Source organism: Zootoca vivipara, chromosome 6 (assembly GCF_965207765.1).
Source record: "Zootoca vivipara chromosome 6, rZooViv2.hap1.1, whole genome shotgun sequence".
NCBI lineage: Eukaryota > Metazoa > Chordata > Lepidosauria > Squamata > Lacertidae > Zootoca > Zootoca vivipara.
In genome coordinates this window covers 93,211,012-93,238,930 of record NC_142589.1, presented here as the reverse complement: position 1 = coordinate 93,238,930, position 27,919 = coordinate 93,211,012, and the positions used below count along the sequence as shown (strand labels likewise).

General features: G+C 48.8%; 1 protein-coding gene across 1 annotated transcript in view; it reads right to left on the bottom strand.

The window, feature by feature from the left end:
- The window catches only part of ARID3A (AT-rich interaction domain 3A), a 66,020-nt gene extending 41,049 nt beyond the window's left edge, over nt 1-24,971 (bottom strand). Inside the window, exons 1-3 of the mRNA XM_060275315.2 lie at nt 24,508-24,971; nt 13,762-14,554; nt 9,078-9,375 (exon numbers count right to left, since the gene is read on the bottom strand). Of these exons, the coding sequence (XP_060131298.2) occupies nt 9,078-9,375; nt 13,762-14,153 (690 nt within the window). The 5' untranslated portion in view covers nt 14,154-14,554; nt 24,508-24,971. The remainder of the gene's footprint in view (nt 1-9,077; nt 9,376-13,761; nt 14,555-24,507) is intronic.
- Nucleotides 24,972-27,919: the final 2,948 nt, after the last annotated feature.

The window sequence follows — 27,919 nt, the reverse complement described above, 5'->3', positions numbered from 1 at the left end:
GGAAAAGGCCCGTGTCGAGGGGGGGGTAGTGTGGTTTTCTTTTGGGGGGGGGGAGATAGTGGGAGAGAGCCAGATATTTTGCAATCCAATCAAAACCTCCCGGTGTCTGGCCTGCAAACCAGGGGCTCGTGGAAGCCAGCTTTTTAATTCACGGAATCAGAGAACTGGGAAAAGGATGCCAAAAGGTCTTCTAGTCTCTAACCCCCTTGCAATAAGCTTCCTTTCCTTACCCACCACTCCCCTCACCACAGGTTGCACGTGCCCCGAAGAATCCAGAATTTAAGCGATGGGGTTGTTTGTGTGTCTGTGTCCACACACACGTTTGCGAGGGTGGGTGTGCTTGGAATTTGCTTGTGCGCGCACGTGTTATTACGGCCATTCTAAACCTGCAAGAAAAGGTCCGTTTGGTTGTGTTGAACTGCGTCCTATTCAGAGCAGACCTGCTTAAATTAATGAAGCTAAATCAATCACGTCCGTGGCAGGGGGCTGGACTATTCTATACTATTCTATTCCTCAGCTTGTTTTCTCCTGCTCCAGGACTCGAACCCATGCCTTCAAATCACAAAGGAAGGAGATTCCAACTCCTTGTGGCACAGTAAGTGCTGTCCGGCCGTGGGGCGGAAGGCGGCGGTGGACTCTCCTTCTTTGTGAGGTTTTTAAGCAGAGGTCGGACCGGCCCTCGGTCCCGGGTGCTTCAGCCGAAATTCCTACACTGCAGCGGGGGCTGGGCTGGATGACCACGCGGGGTCCCCCTTCCAACTCTATGATTCAGTGGGTTTAAGAATATATCACCGAGAGGGTTGTGCCCAGCGCCTTCCCTACTCAAAAGTAGACCTGCCAAAAACGTCATTCTGACCGCTCTCTATAACTGGAGATGGTATGTAATAAGGAAATTATGCCCTTTCTTTTTTTTTTAAACAAAGAGAGAAAATTCTGCGCAGATTCGGAAACAAACGAATTCACCCACAAGTTTAACGTGGAAACGATCCGGAAATTGAGCAGTTTGCCAGGAAAGGAAGGGCCCCTTCCACGCAGCCGGGTTTTTGCAGAATGATGCAAAGCCACGCAAGGATGTCTTCACCCAAAGGTGGCGGCGGGGGGCGGGGAGGAGGAGGAAGGATGCTGTTGTGGGAACCCTCGGTTTGCAAAGCAGGAGGTAGACTATGTGGGGGGGGGGGGCAGAGAAATAAGAGAGAGAAAAGAGGAAGCCCTGCTCAGAAATCAACAGCCGCAACAGAAATTCTTCCAGTAACTCGGTCAATTTTCTACAAAAAGACACACACACACATGCTTTGAACAACAAAGAGTTCCGGGACGCAACGTCTGAATTGCGCAAGGTTTTCTCTGTGGGGGCCAAGAGATCTGCCTCCCTAGGAAGCTATCGCCTTGGGGGCCGGATGGTGGAGATGAGCCCAAGCCCTGTCTGTTGGGTCACAGAACAGGCACCTTGCAGCGGCGCTTTCTTTCCTCCACCCTGCCCGTTCCTCTTTCCTCTAGTGCCATGCCCGGCAGACTACAATTCTTCCCCACCACCACAACCACCACACACAATTCTTATTAAATGTTCTGTTTTACAATGAGAAATGCAGCGGAACCTCGTTTTCGAGCGCCTCGCGAGCCGAACGTTTCCAAAGCCGAACGCCGAAAACCTGGAAGTAACTGCTTCCGTTTTTGAACTCGGCTCAGGAGTCAAACAGCTTCCAAGGTGCATTTCTCCATTTTTCCATTGATTTTGCCGACCGCCTTTTGCGCCTCGGTTACCTCGGAACGTTTCGGAAGTCGGACGGTCTTCCGGAACTGATCGCATTCGACAACAGAGGTTCCACTGTACTAATGTAAACATCCTCAAAATATCAACAACTTCCCTTCTTCTCTTTCCACGGTTCCTTTTGCATATCATTAATCCCGGCATATTTTTTTTAAAAAATACACTATTCGGTATTCCATTATCGCATCCATCAAACACTCTGCAGTGTGCATGCGTCCTGAGCCGGCAGTGGCTCAGGTGGAGGTGGTGAGGGACAGGCCAAGGGATTTTATTTAAAATGCATCTCTGGGTTATTTGTGGTGCATAGGAATTCGTTCATTTATTTTTATTCAAAATATAGTCCGGCCCACCACAATGGTCTGAGGGACAATGGACCGGCCCACGGCTGAAAAAGGTTGCTGGCCCCTGCTCTAAGGAGCCAGAGAGGTAAAATGGATAATAATGTGATTATATATATTTAAATGGAAAAAAAATTTAAAAAATTTTTTAAACCCCCCCCCAACCACCATGGATCCCTAACCAGGTTGGGCTACATGACCCCTGGGGTCCTCTTGCAACTCCACAATCCTACCCGTCTGAGCAATAAGACTTTGTGTGCTTTGTGAAAGAGAAAAGCCGGCTCAGGGATTGCCTTTCGCCGATACGTGGCGGAGCAGCGAGCGCTCGCATCTGGATCCCGGCCAGGGTTAAAGCGTTTGGCAGGGAGTCCCAGCTGGCTCCCCTCCAAGGAGAAGACGACTCTGCTTTGAACACTCTCCAAGCTCAGCTGGTTGGCCACAGAGGCTTGGCAGCGAGACGCCCTGGGGAGAAGCGGGGGGGGGGGAGAGGAGGAGGAGGAGGAGGAGGAGGAACGCAGGAATGTAAACAGAACGGGGCTTGGAGAAGACGGCGAGCCAGGGCATGCCAAAGCACTACCGCCGCCACCTCCGGGGCCGTCCCGCGAAGGAGGACCTTGGCAGCCGAGCAGCCGGGTGACTTCTTAACCCCAAAGAGCGGCTCCGAGGAGGGGCAGAGGCTGGGCCGGCGGTTGCTGCAACCCCGGCGTGTGTAGGGAGAGTCCCAACCAGGGTTAGAAACTCAGGGATATATAAGTCGGACACCCCACGGCTCTTTAAACCATGGGTAGGCAAACTAAGGCAGGGGGCCGGATCCTGCCCAATCGCCTTCTAAATCTGGCCCGCAGACGGGCCGGGAATCAGCGTGTTTTTACAAGAGTAGAATGTGTCCTTTTATTTAAAATGCATCTCTGGGTTATTTGTGGGGCATAGGAATTCGTTCATATTTTTTCTCCTAAATATAGTCTGGCCCCCCACAAGGTCTGAGGGACAATGGACCGGCCCCCTGCTGAAATAGTCTGCTGACCGCTGCCTTAAACCAAGGTTGCCGTCGCCAAAAAACGGAAGGCCCGGTTGCCATTTGGGGGGGGCCAAGACGTCTCTCCAAGGTCTCCTTTTTCAAAGGATGGGCCGACTGCGAAGGATTCTCAGTTAAAACATCTGGCTAGCTCAGAGGACCACCTTGAGCCGGGGTTATGAGCTTCTTTCGAGAACTTAAAAGAAGGAAAGTCCCTTGGACCCAGGGACAGCCCCCGCATATATTTCGGCCTCTTCTTTTCAACGGGGACATGGACCATTCTCCGCGATGGTGAGCAGGGTGAAGCAAAGGCAAGCGGAGAGGATTAACGGCGACGCCGTTCACAGCTCCTGTCCGGGCTTCCCAGAAAAAGCGCGTCTTGGGGTCCAAAAGTTCGTTCCAACATTGCAGATAAAAATATAACGGGTGGGGATTCTGAAGGACGGAGTCTTTGGGTGCGGAAACAGTGCAGATCCAAGGACCCCCAAGATGGAGACAGCTGGTGCCACCCTGGCATCTTCACTTGGGTCGCAAGGGGCCGACAGCCAGGAACAAAATGGCGCCTGGCGCCTGGCTAATTTCGAACACGGGTCCAGACTGCTACCAGCGACCGCCGCATTCAGAATGAGAAGGCCACGCCAACCCAGAGGCCCAAGTGCCTTTCTCAACACTGGCCGGGACTCTGCAATGTCCCCGCCCTCGACACGCACCCCCCCTGGCAATGCCTAGGTGTCTAAATCGAAAGTCTCGCCCGCTTCCTGTTCTTTGAGCGGCTTTCTAGACATTGGCCAGGGCTCTGTGACATCACAGCACGTTCTCGCCAACGTTCTATCGGCAATCTCCCAAGAACGAAAGCCCCGAAAGAAGAAAGGAAGGGTTTGGAGGTGGTTTGGGAAGTCGGCAAACATCGCACGAACCTTAAGGACAAGACTTCCTGTGCTGGAGGGAGGGGGGGAATGTTAAGCAACTCCGGGAGATGGAGGGGGGCGGAATGTCTAGGTCAGTTTGGGTGGGACGGGGGGAAAGAGAAGAGAGAGGACGCGAAAGCAAGGGAAATGCCCCCTTGGGGACGAGGTAGCCCGGCCACATCTATTTAAAAGAGGCACACACACCCAGCCTGAGAAAGAGGGGTGCCTCTTCCTGGATCAGGGAGTGGGGGGTCGTAAAGGGGAAGGGATAGTGGGAGCTGAGAGTCCCAGAACATTTGGCTCGTGGGCCCACGGGACACACACACCCCGCCCTTAACCACCACTGCGTCATCGGCATGTGGGCTGGGGGGGGGGTAATAATAATAAATTTATTATTTATACCCCGTCCATCTGGCTGGGTTTCCCCAGCCACTCTGGGCGCCTTCCAACAGAATACTAAAACACAATATTAATCCATTAAACATTAAAAGGTTCCCTGAACAGGGCTGCCTTCAGATGTCTTCTAAAAGTCTGGTAGTTGCTTTTTCTCTTTGACATCTGGTGGGAGGGGGTTCCGCAGGGCAGGCGCCACCACCGAGAAGGCCCTCTGCTTGGTTCCCTGCAACTTGGCTTCTCGCAGCGGGGGAGCCGCCAGAAGGCCCTCGGCACTGGACCTCAGTGTCCGGGCAGAACGATGGGGGTGGAGACGCTCCTTCAACAATACACGGTCAAGCCTTTCGAATTCTGCACGAGGAAACCGCTTCAACGTGCAGAACCCACAGCTGAAAATTCAGGGCGTCTCGCCCAGCATCCCTGGCCAAGCCCGCCCCGCCCAGGGAATTAAGCGTGCTTGTGACCCCTTATCTCAGACACACCCTGCCATGCTACCCGCTATCTCTTTCTCTCTCTCCCACCCCCACCCCTTCCCCATGGTCTCGACTCCCGGAGGCAGCGACTTAGGAGGCTGACCGAGCCAAAGAGAACCGCCCCCCCCCAAGTTTCCAAGCCAAAAGGGAAGAGAAAATAAAGGGTCGTCATCCCCGCTCCTCCCAGTTTAGCTCTGGGGTATCTCCAGTCATACAGAGAGGCAGCAGGCAGACTCTCCTGGGGTATGTGTGTGGCTAGAATCGCCCACCGCCCTCCGAGGCTTGACTGGGGACGGCCGAAATCCTAAAGAGCCTCTACCGGTCGGTGTAGACGTTACTGAGCTAGGTGGTCTGACGGTCTGGCTTTGTGCAAGGCCTTTCCCCAGCTTCCGGGGACTCGTACAGATATACAGCGGGGAACCTCCCTGTGCCGGAAGCGATTCAGCAGCCCAGGCCGCCCCCGCCCCCCAAGGGAAAAACAGGGCAAAAAGTCGCCCACCATTAGCAAGTGGAAAGCTTGCCTCCTTGCACAGCATAGACTCGCCCAGAGAGGCAACGGGAAACATCTCCCCCACCTCCAAGGTACTCAAAACAGCCCTTACCTGAGAATGAAATCTTAAAACAAAAAACAAAATCCAATGTACGGAATCAGAAGGGTATACAGAAGCAAGCAATTTTCTCCCGGGACTCCCTTTAAAACGATTAAGCGTTTGTTTTCAAATTACTCCTGCCACTTTGTTAATAATTCATAATAATAATAATAACAATGATGATGATAATAATAATAATAATAAACCTCTCTCTCTCTCTCTCCCCATCTGGATTCCATCTGCTGCTGTTTGGTTTGCTGTTGATTTTTCTCCCCACCTCCCCCTCCCCAAATTCCCGATGTATTTACAACTCAGACATCAAAGGAAGCCGGCCTCTAGGGAGAAGGGCTTGCAAAGAGAGCGATTTCCTTCTATTAGCTCTAAAGCTTTTCTGATTCAATACCCAGTCCGGACTGATCAAACAAGGAGAGAGCGTCTGCCGGAAAGAAAGGAAAGGTTTTTCTTTTTCTAAAAAAAGGGGGGGTGGAGAAGATTTTGGGGTGGGGGAGGTCGGGGCCGTTAAATTACTGCTTTCTCTTCCTCTCTCTCTCTTCAGAGTGATGTTTCCTATCAGTTTGTTGCAAGCAACATCTCTTGCAGCAATTGCCAGCAAAAAAAAACCCAGAAGACGAAAGAAAAATAGAAAGAAAGAAAGAAAGAACATTTGTTGAAATGCTAACTTCTTCGTGCACCGTGCAGTTAAGCCACGAAGCTTGCTCTTGCAGGGGGGCACAGATTGGCCACCCACCTAGACGGGTTCAAAATCCAAACCCGTGGGGAAGGAGAAAGCTAGCTGTGACCCGATATCACCTGCCACTTTGAAGAAGTGCCCAGTGCGATCCGAAACCCCGCTATGCCGAAGAAGAGCTCTGTGTGATCCGAAAGCTTGCTAAACATGAAAACGTGGGGTATTTCCCTACCCCACCCCCCAGATGCTGGAGACACATGCGCCGTATTAAGAACGTTAAGAAAAGCGTCCTCTTCTTATAATGGCCAGCTTTTCATTTCAGCAAGCTTTCAGGCTACACAGAGCTCTTCCTCGGCGCGCGGCAGGCTTTCGGATCACACAATCCGCTTCCCCAGAGCAACAGGCTATCGGGCCGCAGAGAACTCTGTTTTTTTTCTCTGGACGTCACCATTCAAAGTGACCCAACACGCTATTTTCTTTATAAAATAAAATAAAATACAAAAGCCAATCCCCTATATAGGACGTTTGCTGGCTGGAATTAGAAAAGGGGGCCCTTTAAGGAAACACACAACGCCTTCTATTTAAACTTCAGCACACATAAAGCAAAGTTGCGGATCGAGGCAAAACCTGGGCGAACTGGTTTCAAACAGCCGTGGCGTTTTTTTTTTTATTGCGGCACCCAGGAAAGTCTGGCTGACGCCGGTCCGTTTTGCCAGGGGAGAAATAATTTCCAGACTAGCAAGCTTCCATCCCCCCAACTCTTGCGGACTTTGACACGGCTCAATTTCAAATGGAAAAATTTGGCTTATCTTTTTCGTAAACACACACACACACACACACACACAGTCTTAGCAAAAGCCACACAAAGGGAGGAGAGGTGGGGAAGCGCTTTCAGATTTCAACAACCTCCCTTCAAGCCCCGAAACGAGGTCCTTTATAAAAACCGGATTGCAAATCCCATCGCTCACGGGAGTTGTAGTTCCAATCGAGTCAGAGAAACCAGCCCTAGGAAAACACAGGTTTCGCAGAGCCCCTGGGCCCGTGCAGAGTGCATTTCAGCACTAACCTGCCCGCCCTCCAAGCACCCAAACAGAGGATTAAGTGACGGGAATCAATATCCAAGCAGGAAATCGCTAGGGGAGAAGAAGACCCACTGAAATTAACCGACTCGTTCATTTCAATGGGTCGACTCTTAAGAGCATGAATTTGGGGGCTCAGAGCTGAATTCAGGGATATGGGCACCAAGTCTACTCTGAGTAAATTTGGCACACACCTAGAAAGAGACTTGACTTTATAATGGCCTCCCAGGTTGGCACTTTGAAAACAATATTTCATTTTCCCATCGCCCCATTGCAGATCCAAACCGCTTGGCAAATTGCTGGGTTTTCGTTTTGTTAAAAAAGAAGAATAAGGTTTCCCTTTTTCGACTCCCGCCCTTTTTAACTTTACTCTGCTTTTCGTAAACTGCTCTAAATTGTTTCTCCAACCTGGGGTCAGCACATAAACCCTGGGAAATGAACACGTACAATAAATATCGCTTTCGAGGCAAACCCTCTCCGCCAGCCAAGCAAATCCGGAATTATACGTGGGACAGCCACGGAATCGCGGAATCATAAGGTACCCCGAGCATCATGTGAAAGGCAGGATGTAACGGGAAAAGGCCACCCCCGGATGCTAGCTTCCTTTCCTCGGACTCTGCAATTTTAACCTGCGTGCGACGGCATTCATTCTGCGTTAAAGCTTCATTTGCCAATTTTTAAAATTCTGATTATTGCAGCCAGGGTGGATAAAAAAAATCAATGATTTTTTTTATTTAAATCGTATTTTTTTGATTTAGATCAGATTTTGTTCATTTAAATCAGATTTTTAAAATAAAATGCTTTTGGAGGAAAAATCTTTCTAAAGATAGTTTTTCCATTTAAGTTACATTACAGTCCAAAGACAATTCATCAGGAAATAAAGATGTGATTTAAGTTTTTCATCTGTCCCAAAACTCACATCTGCTGTTGTTGTTGTTTTAAAAAATCATTTAATGACATCGGTTAACAAACATGGATACATGGATGTAATGTTATTGTTTTAGTTAAATAAACTGGTCATGGCGAGTATTAACCGCTTTCATTTTTAACCTGAGGATTGTCATTTGTCCAGTTTTAACTTTAACTTTAATTTATTTGGATGAATTTTGGGGTGCATTTTAATTGATTTGATTGCTTGCTTTTATGCATATTGTATTATTTACATATATGATGTTAGCTGCCCTGAGCCCGGCTCCGGCCAGGGTACAAATAAAATATTATTATTATTATTATTATTAAGGAAATGATTATTTTTCTCCTTCCAATAAAGCACAGCAGAAAAGTTGTCCAAATATAAGCAACAATTTCATAATTATCTGTCTATGAATTTCTAATAGTACAGGTGAAACTCGGAAAATTAGAGTATCGTCGAAAAGTGCATTTATTTCAGTAATGCAACTTAAAAGGTGAAACCAATATATGAGATGGATGCATGACATGCAAAGCAAGGTATGTCAAGCCTTTATTTGTTGCAATTGTAATTATTTGTCATTAGGCGGGTCAATTATAAATGGAATGTAATGAATGAAATGTAACAGCGATGTTAGCTTTGTTTATTTTTGTATTATTGTGACTGTTTTATTACTGTGGAATTTCCAAAACAAAGGATTTGTAAAAAAATTAAAGAAAAATAAAAAACAATAAGTTGCGTTACTGAAATAAATGCACTTTCCGACGATATTCTAATTTTCCGAGTTTCACCTGTACAGTAAATCGATTTGATTTAAATGAAATCCACCCCAGTTGCAGATGCTCGGAGTTTAATCCGGCTTGCCCGCCGAGACCTGGAAGGGGTGGGAAAAAGAAGTTTCCCGCGGAAGCTTACCTGCTTGAACTGCTCTTCGTAAGTCCAGTCCCCGTGGTCCAGCGGTTGGGGCTGCACCTGCGACAGGTGAGGGACCGAGGCAGAGAGTCTCTCAGGGCAGCCGGCCAGCCTGGACGTCTCCCCTCTGTAGGGCAGGGTGGGCTGCTGCTTGTGGAGGAGCGGGGGCCCCGGGCTCGAGCGGGCAGCCTCCCTGGACGCGGCGACCCCCTCCTCCGCCATCTCCTCGTCCTCGTCGTAATCGTCCTCTTCCTCCTCGCCGAGGTCCTCGTCGAATTCCTCTTCGGCCCATTTGCCTTTCCTGGGGGGGTCCAGAGAGAGGAAGAGGTCAGGGGCGTAGGAAAACCTAGCTCAGCACCGTTGGCACGGGCCGGCAACATATCCCCAACCGGAACCGCCATCCGCTAAGCTACGGGCCCTTCTCTCTCAAGATGAAAAGCAGGTTTCTAGTCCTCAAGCTTAAAAAGCAGAGACATCACCTTACCGACAAAGGTGCGTCTAGTTAAAGCTATGGTTTCCCCAGTAGTGATGTATGGAAGTGAGAGCTGGGCCATAAAGAAAGCTGATCGCCGAAGAATTGATGCTTTTGAATTATGGTGCTGGAGGAGACTCTTGAGAGTCCCATGGACTGCAAGAAGATCAAACCTCTCCATTCTGAAGGAAATCAGCCCTGAGTGCTCACTGGAAGGACAGATCCTGGAGCTGAGGCTCCAAGACTTTGGCCACCTCATGAGAAGAGAAGACTCCCTGGAAAAGACCCTGATGTTGGGAAAGATGGAGGGCACTAGGAGAAGGGGACAACAGAGGACGAGATGGTTGGACAGTGTTCCCGAAGCTACAAACATGAGTCTGACCAAACTGCGGGAGGCAGTGGAAGACAGGAGTGCCTGGCGTGCTATGGGACTCCATGGGGTTACGAAGAGTCGGACACGACTAAACAACAAATGAGCCTTTCTCAGGGCGGTGCACAAATATAATTAATAATAAAATAAAAAAAAATCCTTCAGTAGCACGTTAAAGACCAACTAAGTTTTTATTTTGGTATGAGCTTTCGTGTGCATGCACACTTCTTCAGATACACGAAAGCTCATACCAAAATAAAAACTTAGTTGGTCTTTAAGGTGCTACTGAAGGAATTTTTTAATTTTGTTTCGACTCAGACCAACACGGCTACCTACCTGTAACTATAATTAATAATAGTAGTAGTAGTAATAATAATAATAAATATTATTTATTTGTACCCCGCCCATCTGACAGGACACGACTAAACAACAACAAACAAACAAACAACACTTAGTTCCTGCTTGGATGTTTTCTGAGGCCGCTTTCAAAACAGCTGGAAATTTTTCAGAGAGGGATCAGGAACTTAATCGAAAGCTCTCCAGGCATTTAAGGGGGTGGGGAGGGGGGGGGAGAACCTGCCAAACTGGTCTCTCCTCCCTGTTTTTATTGTCTCCTGACCCCAAGCAGATCAGGGTGGGGCAAGGAAGCTGCAGAGAACAGGAGGCTGGTCAAAAGCAGACAGGGAAACCGATTTTTCAAGTTATTTCCCAAGGATCCGAATTCTCTTAGGCTCCCCCCCTCCCCCCTTTGCTATTTTTCCAAGCTGGGGAACGAGAAACCTTGCAAGCGCCTTATTAAATTACCCAATCTGAGTCTTTTCAAAACTTTTTCCTTCTTCTGTCCTTTACAGAATCACTTTCCAAAATTAATAATAATAATAATAATAAATTGGGAGAAATGCAAGCTCATTTTCCCCTCCAACTCCTATCTTTCTCCTCCAGAAACAAATGGCAGGAACCATGTTTCCCCGAAAATAAGACACCCTCTTATATTTATTTTTCCTCAAGAAGACACACTATGGCTTATTTTCAGCGGATGTCTTATTTTTTATTACGCGTCCAGCCTCACCTCTCCCTTGGCGCCCTCCAGAACTGCGTCTATCACTACGTCTTATTTTCGGGGAATGGCTTATATTGCGCTAATGCGTAGAAATCCTGCTATGGCTTATTTTATGGGTATGTCTTATTTTCGGGGGGAAAGGGTATCCACCTTTTAAGGGGAGTTTTGCCATTCTTTTTATGGGGGAATCGGTGGGGCTCGGAGGTGCCTCGTTCTAAACCAGGCATCCCCAAACTTCGGCCCTCCAGATGTTTTGGACTACAATTCCCATCATCCCTGACCACTGGTCCTGTTAGCTAGGGATCATGGGAGTTGTAGGCCAAAACAACTGGAGGGCCGCAGTTTGGGGATGCCTATTCTAAACCAAACCATAGGTCCCACCCATCATGCCCACCATTACCTGCTCTGGCTGGCAGCAGCTCTCTGGGGTTTGGGGCGCCGGGGAAGAGTTCCCGGCCCTGCCCTACCATTGGGGATTGAACCCGAGGCCTCCTGCTTGAAAAAGCAGGTGCTCAATCGCTGACTCTAAGGCCCGTGATCAAAGCATAAAGTACGGCTAAAGCCCTAACAAGAGTTGCTGCATAGAATTGAACCCGGGATCTTTGGAGAGTGCAAAGGCACAGTGGTCCCTTGGTTCCCAAACTTAATCCGTTCCGGAAATCCCGTTCCCAAACCAAAGCGTTCCCAAACCAAGGCGCGCTTTCCCATGGAAAGGAATGCAAAACAGATTCATCCGTCCCAGGCTTTTAAAAACAACCCCTAAAACAGCAATTTGACGTGAATTTTACTATCAAACGAGACCGTTGATCCATGAAATGAAAGCAATAAACAATGTACTGCAGTCACACAATCAAACCATCGGTAGCTGAACTGGGTTCCACAAAGCCACAAAAACAAAACAAAAAGAGCAGCAAAAGCAAAAACGCAAAATAAATAGCAAAAACAGACAGACCTCAGCGCAACACACAAATTGGAAGCGTAACACTCAAAACGGAGCACGTTCAGCTTCCAAAATAAGTTCACAAATAAGTTTACTTCCGGGTTTGCAGTGTTTGGGTTCCAAGTTGTTTGAGTACCAAGGCGTTTGAGAACCAAGGTACCACTGTGTAGCCAAAAACAATATGAAACAAAGGTACTTTTTACCATATGTGGTGGACGCATGTAAAGTAATTTAAAAATTCTGGGAAATCCTATATAATAAAGTGCAAGTGTCTCCGCGTCCAGATTCCCTGTGTCCCTGTGTCCGTGCTACTGCGCATGTGCCCCACGGACACAGGGATTGGATGCAGAGACTGCACACACACACAAACGCGCTCTCCCCACCCCCCCACCTACCGTTTCCCTGCGGCCGCCAACCGCTGCTCCCAGCCGGACTGAGCGTTGGCGGGGGGGGAGAGCGCACGTGTGCGTCCAGCAAGGACAGGTCCCGGGGTTCGGAGAAGCGCTGCGCAAGCGCTTCTCCGAACCCCGGGATGTCTCCTTCCTATCGGCGGCTGGGGGAGAGGAAGGAAGGAAGGAGGAGAAAGGGCTGCTTTCTCCTCCTTCTTTCCTGTCCCCCTGCCGCCGACAACAAGGACAGGTCCCGGGGTTCGGAGAAGCGCTGCGCAAGCGCTTCTCCGAACCCTGGGATGTTCTAGCACCCGTTTACTCAACGGGCTGAATTACACTAGTGATATATAATGAAATGGGGGGGGGGGAAATGTTTGAAATAACTTTTGTTTTTTTTAAAAAAAAATAGCTTTTTTATTAGGGATTATAGGTACGGAGATCCCAAAGGACCAGGGAAAAAAACCAACTGAACGCAACAACAGCCGCACGAATGCTACTATCGCGGAGATGTAAGAAGGAAGAGAGGAATGGCAAAGCAAGTTGATGGACTTATGCCAAAATGGCTAAATTAACTGGGAAGGCTCAGGAACCCAGTAGACAAAATCTTTAAAAACCGAATGGGAAAAGTTTGTCATTTATATAAAAGATTACTGTAGGCAGGTTACAATAGGCGGCAGGATTTTTAAATACACTTGTAATGTAACGGTACGTATGGGCAATTGTGGGTTTTTTTGAGAAGTAGTGATATGCAGTTGAAAGCAGGGTTAGTAGGGCCCAGGGAAGGGATGGGAGGAAGTCAGGAGATTCAGAATAATCTCGCTTTTTGGATTCAGTTTCCTTGTACTTTTGTATTTTTGAAGCTCAAATAAAAAAATCATTTCGAAAAATAGAAACAATACGAAACAAAGCATGAGGATGCAATTAAAGCCAAACAACAAAAGCTCAAGATGCTAGTCCTCAGGGCCGGATTGAGGTTTGACGAGGCCCTAGGCTACTGAACGTAATGGGGCCCTTTATAGGGCCAGCTATCCTTTTTCAACAACAAATGGTCACTGTTGTGTTGAATCTATGCTATATGGTCATTGATGGACCTCATAGGTATCTTAAGCCATTTGCCCATGTTGCCCTGCAACCAGTCCATGCAGAATGTGGGCACCCTATATATAGAAAGGAGCAAACCAGGGATATTTTAGGGAGCAGGCTAGCAGGCAGGGCCCATGACCTACATCCTAGGAGCCTACACAACACAAATGACTGTTCCTGGATGTAGGTTTTATTTTATTAGTTTTTTATCTTATATTTTGGAAATGTACCTCCGGGTTTTTTTCCCCCATTTACATTTTTTTTGGCACCCCCAAGAGAGCGGGGCCCTAAGCTCTAGCTTGTTTAGCTTATACGCAAATCCGGCACTGCTAGTCCTCATCGCTCCGGGATAAAGGGGCGGCGCAATACTCACATCTCCTCGTCCTCGGAGACCATTTCCCGCGGGAACACCCCTCCGTCGTCTTCCTCGTCCTCCTCTTCCTCCTCATCTTCCTCTTCCACCGAGCAGCGGCTGGCCTCCGACGGGCCAGGGCTCGACGACTGGCTCAGGCCGGCAGCCGCCTCCCGCATGGCTGCCAGCGCCGCCATCTGCGCCCGCTGGATCCGGGCGCTCTCCGGCTCCCCTGCCTCCTCGGCGGCAGCAGGCTCCTGACTACGACCGCGGGAGAGAGCTGTCGCCGCCGCCGCCGAACCCAGCAGCGCAGCCGCCTGATTGGCCGGCGGAGGCTGGCGCGACTCCATCTCCTGCTGTAGGCGGGCTCTCTGTTGCCTCTGGAGGTTCTCCATCACCGCCTGAAGCTTCATGGCTCGGCCGGCGGGGGGCCTCGCGGGGGCCGGCGACGAGGAGCCCTCGCCCTGCAGGGGGGGCGCCGTGGGGCAGCGTCTGGGCGGAGGCAACGCCGTGGGGGATGTCGGTGGGGGGCCCTTCTGCCCCAGCGGTCCCCAGCGGAGGGCCTTGGCGACTGGGGGAGAAGGGGTTCGAGACGGGGGGGTGCTGAACGGTTCCTCGTGGGGTGCGGGTCTTCAGAGGCCGGCAGCCATCCTGCGCCGTGGGGTCCCTCCGCGTCCCAGCTGCCCTGAACCGCGCTGACGGGGCGGTCCTTTGATGCTCCCGGGGACTTTCCAGAAGGGGGTGTTGGGTTTAAGTGGGGTGGTTCGAGGCTGGAGCCTCTTCTGCGTCATCTAGGCGTCAGGGAAAGCGCTGCCTGGAAGAAATGGGGAGTGGGGGGGGAGGAGGGAAAAAACAGGCACGTTAGCACATTGAGGACTAGAAACTTGACTTGGATTCCCCCTCCCCACGCGACAGGGACTAGAAGCTTGATTTCCGGCCGTTTCGTTTGGGCTGGGAATAAATGCGCCCAGAACAGACCTCAACGTATTAGCACAAAAAGAGGAAGGAAAAAGGGAGGGGAGGGATAACTTTTTTCATTTTTTAACAAAAGGGAAGCAAGGGGAGGTTCGGCATTGACAGGAAGGAAAGAACAGGCGGGGGCGACTCCAGTCGCCGTTTGAGGTTAGCAGAATTTGACCTTTCCACCAGTGCTTGAAAGTCATATATATATATACACACACACACACACATATACACACACACACACACACACACACACACATATATATAGTATGCACTAATCACCAAATGGCCTTCTCGGTGGTGGCGCCCATCAGATGTCAAGGAGATAAAGAACTTTTAGAAGACATCTGAAGGCAGCCCTGTTTAGGGAAGTTTTTAATGTTTGATGTTTTAGCGTGTTTTTAATTTTCTGTAGGGAGCCTCCCAGAGTGGCTGGGGAAACCTAGGCAGATGGACGGGCTATAAATAATAAATTATTATTATTATTATTATTATTATTATTATCATTATTATTTCTATACAGCATTATAATTCAAGGGGGGGTGGAATCTCAAAGCGCTTTACAACACATTAAAACATCCGATGAAAACAATCAGGAAGAAAACTAATTCAAGGAAAGTATTTCAGATCCTTTTCTAAGTGCCTTCCCCATATTTATTCGCTTACTGCATTTATAGAGCTTGCCCCATAGCAGAAGGACTCTAGGAAAACCAGGGGAGTGTAGTGGTTGTTTGAATGTCGGACTAGGACCTGGGAGATCAGGGTTCGAATCCCCGCTGGGTCCTGAATCTCGCTCGGTGACCTCAGAATCGTGGCTGCAGCCCCCTAGCCTACCTCGCAGGGCTGTTGTAGGGATTAACTGAGGAATGGGGGGGGCGAACCATGGGCTCCTTGCAGAAAAAGTTGGGAAATAGAACACAGCGGGCTCACAACTGAACCCACGCCAGTCATAAAACGCCAGTCGTTTTTCAGCTTCTACATAAAACAGGTTTCAAGAGTCGACAGCCATTAAGCAACTGGTCCAGCTGGTGAGTCCAGAATCAAGTCGCCGAATCTCAAGGAATGCTTTTTTTTTTACCTGCACTCTCTCCTAATATTTAACCCAGAGGGCAATTGGCAAACCAAAGACAGACATGTACTTCTGCTCTGGGGTCCCCTGGACACCCGTTGCTCATCGCCATAGGCGACCGAGCCGAGGGGCCAGATTTTCAAATACCCTGGACGGTTTCCTCTTTGGAAAGAGAAATGTCTCAGGGACAGTCTCCTGCAACCTCATTTTTTGGAGACAGCGTTCCTCACCAGGAAGAGGAAAGATAATGTATGTTTGCATGCTTTTTTTTTGGTGGGTGGGTGTGTTTTTAAACATATCTTAAATAGGACAGTGGTGCCTCGGTTTTCAAACATCTCGGAAGCTGAACGTTTTGGCTTTCGAACGCCGAAAACCCAGAAGTAACTGCTTTGGTTTTCAAACGCTTTTCGGAAGCTGGACCTGCCACACAGCTTCCGCATAGAGTTTTCCCGACGTAAATGCTTCCAGAAACGCATGCGTCGGCTTTCGAACGTTTCGGAAGTCGACCGGTCTTCCGGAAAGGATTACAGTATATTCCTGCGTATAAGACTACTTTTTAACCCAGGAAAATCTTCTCAAAAGTCAGGGGTCGTCTTATACGCCGGGTCGTATTTCTTATACGGCGAGTATATCCCAAACTCTATATTTTAACTGGAAAAGTTGGGGGTCATCTTATACGCCCAGTCGTCTTATACGCCGGAATATACGGGTAGGTTTGAAAACCGAGGTGCCACTGTATATAGTTTTATTTCTATTGACGTTCAACTGTTTCTTCAATTAATGGTTCACCCCAAAAAAAGTTTTCAGCCGCTCGTATTTTATCTGCAAGCCGCCTTGAGTCCCTGCCAGGGAAAAAGGAGGAGGAGGAGGAGGAATAATAACAATAACAGTAATAATGTAAATTCAGACGTGATGAGCAAGGTTGCCCACACAGCACACACACACAACTGCTTGCCATTTCCCCGCCCCATAAAATTCAAAGACGGGCCTATTAGCAAATTTAGTCCAGCGTCCTGCCATCAAAGTGGCCAGTCAGTTGCCCATTATGGGAAACCGGCAAACAGGATTCGAACCCAAGAGCCCTCTCCCTTCAGGTTTCCAGCAACTAGCATTCAGAAGCATCGGAGAGAGAACATAGGCATCAATGGCCCATTCTCCTCTCCAGGAACATGTCTGAAGCCTCTTTTCAAGTTGGCGGCCAGTCGCTGCCTCCTGCGGAAGCGAGTTCCAAAGACGCGCCCTTTTTGCCTGTCCCGGATCTTCCACCACTCATTTGTCTCCGAATCCCGGCATTAGGAGAGAGGGAGAAAACACCTTTATATACCCCTGACCTCCCCTTACCCGGCTTTCCTCCGAAACCGACAACAAAACCTGTCTTTTCACAGAAGGAAAAGCGTCCTTAAAGGCGCGTAGTGAGGAGAGGGGCAGAGAGAGAAAACGTCGCCAGGGACCCGGCCGCTCTCTCCTTTCCTTCGCAAAACAGATTCAGGAACTCACCGCCACAAGGTTTTTATAAGGGCTTTCGGCAAATTAAACGGGGAAGGAAGAGTCTGTTTTGCAGCGGCTACTCGCCAGCCACCGCTAGCTGGGCTCTTAAAGGGTTAAAAACCCAAATTACAAATCTGAAGGTGAGACACCCAGCCCTGGGGAAAAAATCTAATTCCAGCCAGGGTTGAGCATTCCCAGACACACAATGGCCTGAAAATTTTCAGAACAGATAAAACGCATTGGTTGTACTCCGCCAAGCGAATTGGCGATGGATACGAACCAGTTTTAATCCCGCATTCAGGAAATAATGTGGCCACGCACCTCTTCCTCTCTCGCACAACTGCCACGGAAGGCAACCACAGAACCTTTCTGATGTCAGAGGGCGCGGCGGCCAATCGGGAGAGGCCCTGCCTCTCCATTGACCGCGGCCAACAGCTTTCATTGACGCAGCCTCCCAAAGGCGTTTCGAGGTTTCCGCCCTTCTTAACTCGTATCAGGGAAGGTTATCGTCGCCTCTGGAAAAATACCCACCGGGTGGGAACTGCGATCAGGAAGAGTTGCTTTCCAGGAGCTGAACTTCCAGTACCAGGGGCAGTCTACCTTCCCAAATACCAGCTGCTGGCAACCCCACCCAACCCAAGGCAGAGTGGCGGCAGTTGCGCTCAGGGCCAGCTTGCAAATAAAACGCACCCCCCCCCCCAAAAAAAGAAGTTCTGGTTATTCCTCGAGTAACACGCAGCTTTTAAGGTTTTCATTCGGTTGATGGATTTAGTTTTGCAATCTGCTTTCTTACAACCACCTGGAACCGACCAATTTATAAGTCCGCTTCACGTCCCAAACCAGGCATAGGTAAACTCGGCCCTCCAGATGTTTTGGGACTACAATTCCCATCATCCCTGACCACTGGTCCTGTTAGCTAGGGATCATGGGAATTGTAGTCCCAAAAACATCTGGAGGTCCGCGGTTGCCTATGCCTGTCCCAAACCTTAAAATACAACCTTTTCTTTGGTGGGGGGCGCTCTTAGGAACAGCCTCGGCCCAGTATACCTGAAGGAGCGTCTCCACCCTGGACACCGGGGTCCAGCTCCGAGGGCCTTCTGGCGGTTCCTTCCCTGCCAGAAGTGAGGTTGCAGGGAACCAGGCAGAGGGCCTTCTCAGTGGTGGCACCCTCCCTTCAGATGTCAAGGAAATAAACCGACTTTTAGAAGGCATCTGAAGGCAGCCCTGTTTAGGGAAGTTTTTAATGTTTGATGCTTTGTTGTGTTTTTAATATTCTGTTGGGAGCCGCCCAGAGTGGCTGGGGAAAACCAGCCAGATGGGCGGGGTATAAGTAATAAAAGTCTTATTAGTATTAATATTAGGAACAATGCTGGTTGCAATTTAATGGGAGCCAATCCCATAGGCTTCACTTCTGAGGAGAGATGCATGGGATCAAGCTGTTAATATTTAGTAATAACAGGGTTTTAGTTAGGGGAGCGGTAGGAGCTCTGGTGGGGGACACATCCTTCTGCGGTCATTTGTCCACCTTTGGTCCCCCACCCTGCCCTCAGCTCTCACTTGCGGTCAGCGTGAGATGGCGGGCACAATCCCAGGAAACGGCTTTGACTGGCCAGCTAAACCAGGTGAAGGAAGCCAATGGGTCTCAAACCCTCGGTGAGTTAGGGGACCAAGACCAAGTGGGTCCAACAGTCAAGAAGGTGGTTTCTACAAGTGAGGGGCAGGTGGGGCTTGTCTACCTGGGAAGGGAGCCTGTCTAGGAGAAGGAAGCTGTGACCCTAAACCTCCGCTGCCTTGCAGGATATCTTCATGAGAAGAAAAGGCTCAGGAGGAAACCCTACACAAATCTGGAGCGGAGTCCCTAAGGCGGTTGGATGGTGCCTTGTCCGTCTCCTTCCGGCAACTCCTGCAGCCAAGCAGGTGCCAAACGTCTTGCTCTGCTTTCCTTCGGACCCCATCTTTGAGGCCGAGGGGGGGATCTTGTCTTCCGGGCAGCCCAGGACCCCCAGACACACAGCCCAGGCTTGTGCCCCAGGGAGGTCCCTTGGGTGCTGCGAATGCAGAGTTCTGACTTCATCCCCAGAGGCGTACTCCATTGTCTTACGAGATGGATACTTGACATGAGTCAGCAGTGTGATGCAGCAGCTAAAAAAGCCAATGCAATTCTGGGCTGCATCAATAGGAGTATAGCATCTAGATCTAGGGAAGTAATAGTACCACTGTATTCTGCTCTGGTCAGACCTCACCTGGAGTACTGTGTCCAGTTCTGGGCACCGCAGTTCAAGAAGGATACTGACAAGCTGGAACGTGTCCAGAAGAGGGCAACCAAAATGGTCAAAGGCCTGGAAACGATGCCTTATGAGGAACGGCTTAGGGAGCTGGGTATGTTTAGCCTGGAGAAGAGAAGGTTAAGGGGTGATATGATAGCCATGTTCAAATATATAAAAGGATGTCATATAGAGGAGGGAGAAAGGTTGTTTTCTGCTGCTCCAGAGAGGCGGACACGGAGCAATGGATTCAAACTTCCAGAAAGAAGATTCCTCCTCAACATTAGGAAGAACTTCCTGACAGTAAGAGCTGTTCGGCAGTGGAATTTGCTGCCAAGGAGTGTGGTGGAGTCTCCTTCTTTGGAGGTCTTTAAGCAGAGGCTTGACAGGCATATGTCAGGAATGCTTTGATGATGTTTCCTGCTTGGCAGTGGGTTGGACTGGATGGCCCTTGTGATCTCTGCCAACTCTATGATTCTATAATTCTATGGACAGGTGCCAACAATAGTAAATAACAACACTGTAATATTAAGTAAAAAAAATTTCCTTCCAGTAGCACCTTAGAGACCAACTAAGTTTATCATAGGTATGAGCTTTCGTGTGCATGCACACTTCTTCAGATACCCTGTTATAATAATAATAATAATGTAATAATAATAATGCACTTGTCCATAACCCCTGCCTTTTGCTTCGCTTACATTGCCTTGGCCCTAGAAACTAGCTGATTACGTAATTAACTAGTTCACTGGAGCACGTGCAGAGTGATTTTTCCCTCCACCTCTCCAAGAAACCAACAGGTCGCTCGTTCCCAGGTTTAGAAATTTAAAAAGCACCCCTCCTTCCCCCGCGGAAGCTTGCAATGTCCTCTGGAGTCTTCTCCCCAAAAGAGCAAGAGATCGGCTGCAGAAAATCCTGCCGATTTTGCACCCGAGACAACCCCCAGCTGTTCAGTTCAGAAAGAGGAAGGAGGAAGGGAAGGAGAGAATTTGAAGAATGGCTGAGCTGGCTCGGTAGGGAGGAACATCTCTCTCCTCAACCACCCCCACGTGCTAAAGACATTAATTCTTTAATGATCTTGTAGGAGGCAGAACTGACAGACAAAGGGGAACCTCACAGAAGCCCCTTGCTAGCTTACCAAAAAAACGACAACAACAACTACAGGCGTTTCCGCTTTTCCAGCAGGGTCCAGATGTTAAGCCCCTGCAGTGGGAAAGAACTTCTAAGACCTCTGGGAAGAGCGTGGTCTGCAAGAGTCCATCTCTCTCTGAGCTTTCAACTAAAGCTAAATAAAATCGGTTCAACGGGCACGGGATTCTTCCCGATTCCAAAACAAATCACTTTTGAGATATTCCGACCAAACCCCGTTGACAAACCTTTAAAAATGTCACTTTTGAGATCTAGGGGGCAGGGTTCGTAAAGGAAATTCAGGTCGGAAAACAGCGAGGGAGAGATGCGCTAAGATCAGCACGTGCCTTAACTGTGGAAGCCAAGCCAGCCTTCTCCCGCTCCATTCGTTTGCCAAAACCTCTTTTAAACGCCTCCAGGTTGGAGGCCTTGTCCCTGCCTCCTACGTCGGGCAGTTCCGCAGTTTAACTCTGCGAAGAAACCCTTCCGGAATCTTCCAACCATCAACTTTATCGGACGGCCACCAGTTCTAGTGTTAGGAGAGAGGCAGGAAAACTCTTCTCTACGCCATGATTAAGCGCAAAGAGGGCCCCTTGTTGTTTAAAACAGCTGTATCTCCTGCACTGCGGGGGGCTGGACTAGATGCCTCTGTGGGTCTCTTCCAAATTGGGTCCCTTCTGTATTTGGTGGCAGCCATCCCACAGTGGCGGCGAACATAAGGATTGTTGCACATAGGAGACACGGCCTAAGATAAAACAGGCAGCCACGAGTTTCCATGCGCAGAGTGCATTCTCCGGACGGAGGAAAGATTTCCACTGTCGAAATGGCAGGTCTCCCCTGCCGATTCTGTACCACCCTGAGGGACCAGCTCAGTTTTAAGAGTCAGTTAAGAGGAGCAGAGGGCACCCAAAGAGGAAGGTTTTACTTCCTGGCTCGGACGGAAGTGTACCATTTGAGAGTCACATGGCGCATAGAGAGTCCCCTCAAGTGGTTTGTTTAATTTTAGGTCCGGCCACAAGAACGAGCCCAGAGAGAGAGGAGTTTGCTTCCCTGCTAAGGTCCACCTCAAGGTCTTTTCTCTTGCAAACTATTAGAAACCTTTGCCATCTGTCCAATTGTTGGATTAGACGGCCAACGATGTGAGAATTTGCAGAGCTGGGGGGTGACCTTGCAGGTGACTTTTTAATATATTTCTCCGGACCTCTAATAATGTTGTAAATCATTGCCTAACAAAGATTCCCCAGTGGGGGGAAAGAAAGAAACAGAACAGAACACACACCCAGGGGCAGTTTCAACATTCCGTCACACCTTTGCGTGACCAATAAACCCAAGACCGGAGGGGTGGGGCTCTGCAGACTAGTTGGAGGGTCACCTCTAAACTTCGTCACCGAATTGAACAACTAAGAGTCGCCCCTATGGAGAAATACGAAGTGGGTAATTGGGGTGGTGGGGGGGTGAGCCTGGCAAAAACATGTCACTCGTCCATGAGCAGCAGCAACTTTTAAAAATGCACATTTCATCTATCTTAATATGTAGATAAGAGACTGCGCTCCCCATGGCCACAGAGATATCTGCTAGTTGGAAACAGGGGACTCGATTTATTCTACGCTGTGGCGAACCCACACAGCACCCCCGAATTATCTCAAAGTTTCCAGCCTCAGAAGAACATCGGAAGAGTCTAAACCAGGGGCCAGCAAACTTTTTCAGCAGGGGGCCGGTCCACTGTCCCTCAGACCTTGTGGGGGGGGCTGGACTATATTTTGGAAGAAAAATAAATGAACGAATTCCTGATTTCTGGACTGTCCATGGGCCAGATTGAGAAGGTGATTGGCCATGGTCTAGCTGTTGGACCACCAATTCCAGCACCTTGCTCTCAAATGGGGAAAACCTTATGCCCGAGCGAGAAGCCCCCCCCCCAGCAGACCCACCCCCCAGCAACTCTCTCCATTTGGGATTCCTAGCAGCTGACATTCAGAGGCATTTATTGCCGTGGACAGAGGAGCACGAGAACAGAAGTCGCCATTAATAGCTTATCCTCCACGGTTGGTGTAGGAAACCCATTTAGAGTCGCCAGCATGGTTGTTTAAGTCTCTCCGACACACACACACACACACACACACACACACATACACAAACGACATCCATGCATACCAAAATTGAGCAGGGTTGACTCCTAGGATAAAACACTTTTAACTCCAAAAACTCCCCACCCCAAGAAAATAGGTAAGGATAATCAAATGGGAAGGAGAGGGTCCCTGTTGCCCCTCTGCATGATTCACAGAGCCAAAGGAAGGAGCTCCTGGCCTTGAGGGCAAGCAGACCTCCCCAGCTCAAGACACAGCTGCTGCTGCTGCTCCTCACCTCCTCCAAGGAATTGCCTCCTTCCAAGGAGGAGTCATCCCTGAGAACAGAGACTCATGCAGAAGAACACCCCAACTTTTTATACATTAAAAAAATAAAACCACTGCTATTAGGATGTGCCTGCTTCTCTGTTATTTAAAACCGAGGGTGCCCACGTGCTGCTAACCGCTGGCTTCCGGTGTTGGCAAGTTTGGGCTGGGTGTCCTTTGAGGAAACTTTTAAACTCTAGGATATTCTAGGAGATAAAGATCATTTCAGGGAAGAAAGGAGTTGGAGCAGGGGAGGAGCGCCTGATAGAGTTGGTTAATGCTGAGAAGGTTGTGGTGGGTTTAAAAAAAGAGAGAGGGAGTCATGCTCTTATCAGAGAGGGGTGTGTGAATCAGCCACAGAGGCCTTTAGAATAACCCAGTATACATTTAATTTTCCCCTCACCCAAGAGTTTAAAATAGCCACTATGAAAAACATTAACAGAGGAAGGATATCTCTCTCTGTGTGTGTAATTAGCACATATACAAACCTTTTGCAAATAGATCTTTTAAAAAAAGAAACATAGTAAGCCACACATTTTCTGCAAATTATCCCTCACGGTCATTACAAAGCTAATAATAGTAGTAGTACGTAATAGTAATAGCAGCATATTGGGCCTAAACTCTGCATAGGGCTGTCTAAAATAATTGTGCCCAGAAAGGGGTGTGTGTGTGTGTGTGTAATGGACAGGAGAGGTTTAGGAGAGAGTGTGTGACCCCTCCCTTCCCCCAGCTTAATCACATCAGATAAATTTGATGTGAAATGTGCTTTTTCTTAAAACAAACAAAAAGCCAGCCACAGGGACAGTCTGAGCCTAAGGAACAATATTTTGGTGGCGTGAGGACATAGCTCCATTACAGGTTGCACATTCAAGTCCCTTCCAAGCAAACCTACACTTTAAAATATATATATATATATATAAAACCATATATAAACAAATACCGTATTAATTAAAATATCGACTCTGTTCGCATGATCTTAGCCCATCTTAATGCACGCTCGCATTTCTCCCCTTTCTCAGAACCTCCTCGAGAGCAGACCCACTTTTGTAAAGCCTAACTTCGGTGGGTCTACTCTTGCGTAGGATTCCGCCCGCGATAACCGCGCGCTTGCAACTCGCTCGCTCGCTTGGCAAAAACGTATACTGTACAGAGCCACGCACACACGTTTTGGACTTCGTTTAGCAAGTATTAGCAAACAGGCTAACAAATATTTTAACTTAAGTAAATAAACACTGCACGCAAACATCCTAACCCACTGCAAGAAAGTATCGTTTTTTTAAAAAAATAAAAAAATGTTGGCACGACTTATCCAAACACGCGCGCGCGTATTTACGCACGGCACCCTACAACCCAGCTTTGGAGGAGGAGGGGGCGGGGGAGAGAGAGGAAAACACACCATCGCGCGCACACACCCCAATTCCCATATCCTTATTTAGCAACGTGCAAAAGAAAAAAAAGAGGGTCTTACCCTGCAAAGGCGGCGGCTGGAGCAGCTTCATTCCCCCCCTCTCTTTTCCTTCCAGGCTAAAATAAAAAAAATTACGCACGCCCTCCGCCCAAGCAGGTGATCCAACCGGGCTCCAGGAAAGGAAAAGAAAACCACCTTTCCAAGAGACCAGTCCTTATTGATCCTCCGGGTTGAGGTGACTCCCGTGTTTGTCGCCGTTTGCCCTTGTCCCTGCGCGCGTGCGGAAGCTGCGCCTCCCTTGTTTTATTTCAGCGCAGCCAGCCTCCTTTATCGGGCTCCCATCTGCAAGTTTCCTTTTACAAGCGAGGCCATGGCGGCGACGGCAGCGGCTGGCTGGGGCTCCTTGCCACCTCCTCCTCCTCCTCCTGCTGGGTAGCTCAGTGCCTAAGGCGTGCTCAGCGCTGGAGAGACAAATCATAGGATGACAAAATAGCAATCAGATGCAAATTCCTAACCTCTGAATCAGGGCCCAGACACCGGAGAGGGGTTGGGTCCCGGGGCTCAAGGGGACGTCGCCCAATTCCGCTCCTCGTGGAAGGAGTGTGAGAAAGAGAAAAAGGGTTTTGCAATTTCATTTCCGCGCACAAGAGGCTAGTCCTCGTAGTGAACCTTGTTTTGGGCTGCGGGGAGGCGTTGGAAGCAAACCCGTCACGCTGTGGCTTCCAGAGCCCCGGAGAAACTGCAGTTCCCCATGCCCTTAACAAACGGCAGTTCTCAGGACCCTTAAACTAGCACCCTTAACAAACTACAGTTCCCAACTCTCTTGACATGCCCTGGTTCTAATAATAATAATAATAATAATAATAATAATAATAATAATAATAATAATAATAATAATAATACTGTAATAATAACAATAATAATAATAATAATTTATTTGTACCCCACCCATCCGGCTGGGTTTCCCCAGCCACTCTGGGTGACTTCCAACAAAGATTAAAATATGTACATTAAAATGTCACGCATTAAAAACTTCCCTAAACAGGGCTGCCTTCAGATGTTTTCTAAATGTCAGGTAATTGTTTATCTCTTTGATGGGAGGGCGTTCCACAGGGCGGGTGCCACCACCGAGAAGGCCCTCTGCCTGGTTCCCTGTAGCTTTGCTTCTCGCAGTGAGGGAACCGCCAGAAGGCCCTCGGCGCTGGACCTCAACTACAGTTCTCAGCGCCCTGAAGCAGCTCCCAGTACCCTTAATAAACCACAGTTCCAGGGATCCTTGGTGGGGGCGCCTTTAATGTACGGTGTGGCTAACGGCATTGCAAAGCCAGGCTCGTATAGATCCCAAATTAAGGGCTGCTTTAAGCAGGAAGGTGGCGAGGCAGTACGGTCTGGTGGTTAGATTGCCAGACTAGGACCCGGGTTCAAATTCCCCGCTAGGCTGTGAATTTCACTGGGTGACTTTTGGGTCACTGCTCTGCTTGCAGCCAGCAGGGCCAATGGTTAGGGGTGACAAGGACAATGCTGCCATCTTTCCTCCAGGCGGCTTATGCGGTTCTCTCTGTCATTTTCATCGTCCCCACGACGATTTGCGAGGTCGGCTAGGCTGAGAGAACCGGCACCCACCCACCCACCCAAGGTCCCCATGGGTGAGTTTCCGGGCTGAGCAGGGAGCAGCGGAGGCGCAAGGATTCGAAACCTCCAGTCCCAGTCCAGTGCTCTAACCACTAAACCACACTGCCCCCCATTGGAGTCCAACAACAGCCTGAAGGGCCACAAGTGCCCCGTATTCTCTGGCTCTCTGAAATTGTCAGCTGTTCCCTTTCTCTCCCTCGTGCAAAAAAAGGGGGGGGGGAAGCCCATGAAAAAATGTGACATTTTTTGTTCTTTGCAGACACTCCCTAGAAGTCCTGGCAAAGTCAGTTCCGCTCCCCCCCCCTCTTCATTTAAAGGAGCAGCATCCCTTTTCCCACCCAACTTCCTCCTGCGCCCCGCCCCCTCCCGCAGCTTCAAAATTTCCATTAATATCTAACTAACTGACCCCTAATTCGATTAAGTAGACATATCATGAAAACAGATGGGAGGAAAAGTTAATTGGGCAAAGGAAAGGAATAGATAGGTTGGCCAAGATCAAAGGAAACAAAGATTATTTGGGTTCTTTTAAAAAAACACAGCAAAAAACATGCCCCCCCATGGATTTCAGAACAAATATGTCTTTTTAAAACATTACCCAAACATTATAATGCAAGGAGTTGTAGTGACAATGCAGTGAAATCCTACTCAGAGTAAGCATATTGGAATGAATGGATCTGAATTAGTTGTGTCCTTTGGTTTTTGCTTTGATTTCCTGGATAATACCGACTTAGAAGGAGGGATTGGATTGTTTTGTTTCTGTTCTTGTTTTTATTAAGTATTTTGTGTTGTTGTTGTTGTTGTTGTTGTTGTTATTAAAATTCCACAAATTGCACATCAAAATCCGATACATAATAAGTTTTTTCCCCCTTTTGTATTATCAGCCTCCCATCCCATTTCCTAGGATGTTTCCCCCCCCCCACCCTTAGCTGCAACTTATCTTCCCTCTTTTATATCATAACTCTAATGCTCTAGTAGAGTTAATAGAGGGGGAAACACAGCTGGATGGGCGAGGTATAAATAATTAATAATAATAATATTTTGTGTTTTTTATCTCGTATAAAATATAAAACTCCTGCCCACCTAGCAATTTGAAAACACGTCAAAGTGCAAGTAGATAAATAGGTACCGCTCTGGCGGGAAGGTAAACGGCATTTCCGTGCCCTGCTCTGGTTCGCCAGAAGCGGCTTTGTCATGCTGGCCACATGACCCGGAAGCTGTACGCCGGCTCCCTCGGCCAGTAAAGCGAGATGAGCGCCGCAACCTCAGAGTCGTCTGCGACTGGACCTAACGGTCAGGGGTCCCTTTAAAACATGAAAACACCAACGAAAAAAAACAAAAACAAACCAGAGTTGAAGCAAGACGGCATCTTCAAATATTAAATAAATGCAAGCAGTGAATTGCCACGATTTGGAAGTGATGATTTCACTGTTTCCACCACCCTCCCCCTTTCAAAAATGTGCATGCAACGAATGAGCTGACATTCAAATCTATTATTTGAAAAGCATATTTTGTATTATTACTATTATTATTATTTTTATTATAACAACCTTCATCCAAAGATTCCGGAGCGGTTCACAACAGAAAAAAATACTAACTGTCCTCCATCAAACTACAGTTCCCGCCAGCCTCAGTTTGCATGGCAGATGGGAACAGTAGTATTTCAACAGCACTCGGAGCGCCACAGATTTTCCCATCCCTGCTTAGAAGAGGCCTTCCCTCCTGAGAAAGGGGAAGCCTCTTACTTTCTGTGACCCTGCTTCATTTCCCCAAGGAGCTCATTACATGCACCTGCCCGCTTAGTTTATCCTCGCAGCAACCCTGTGAGGTAGGCCTGGCTGAG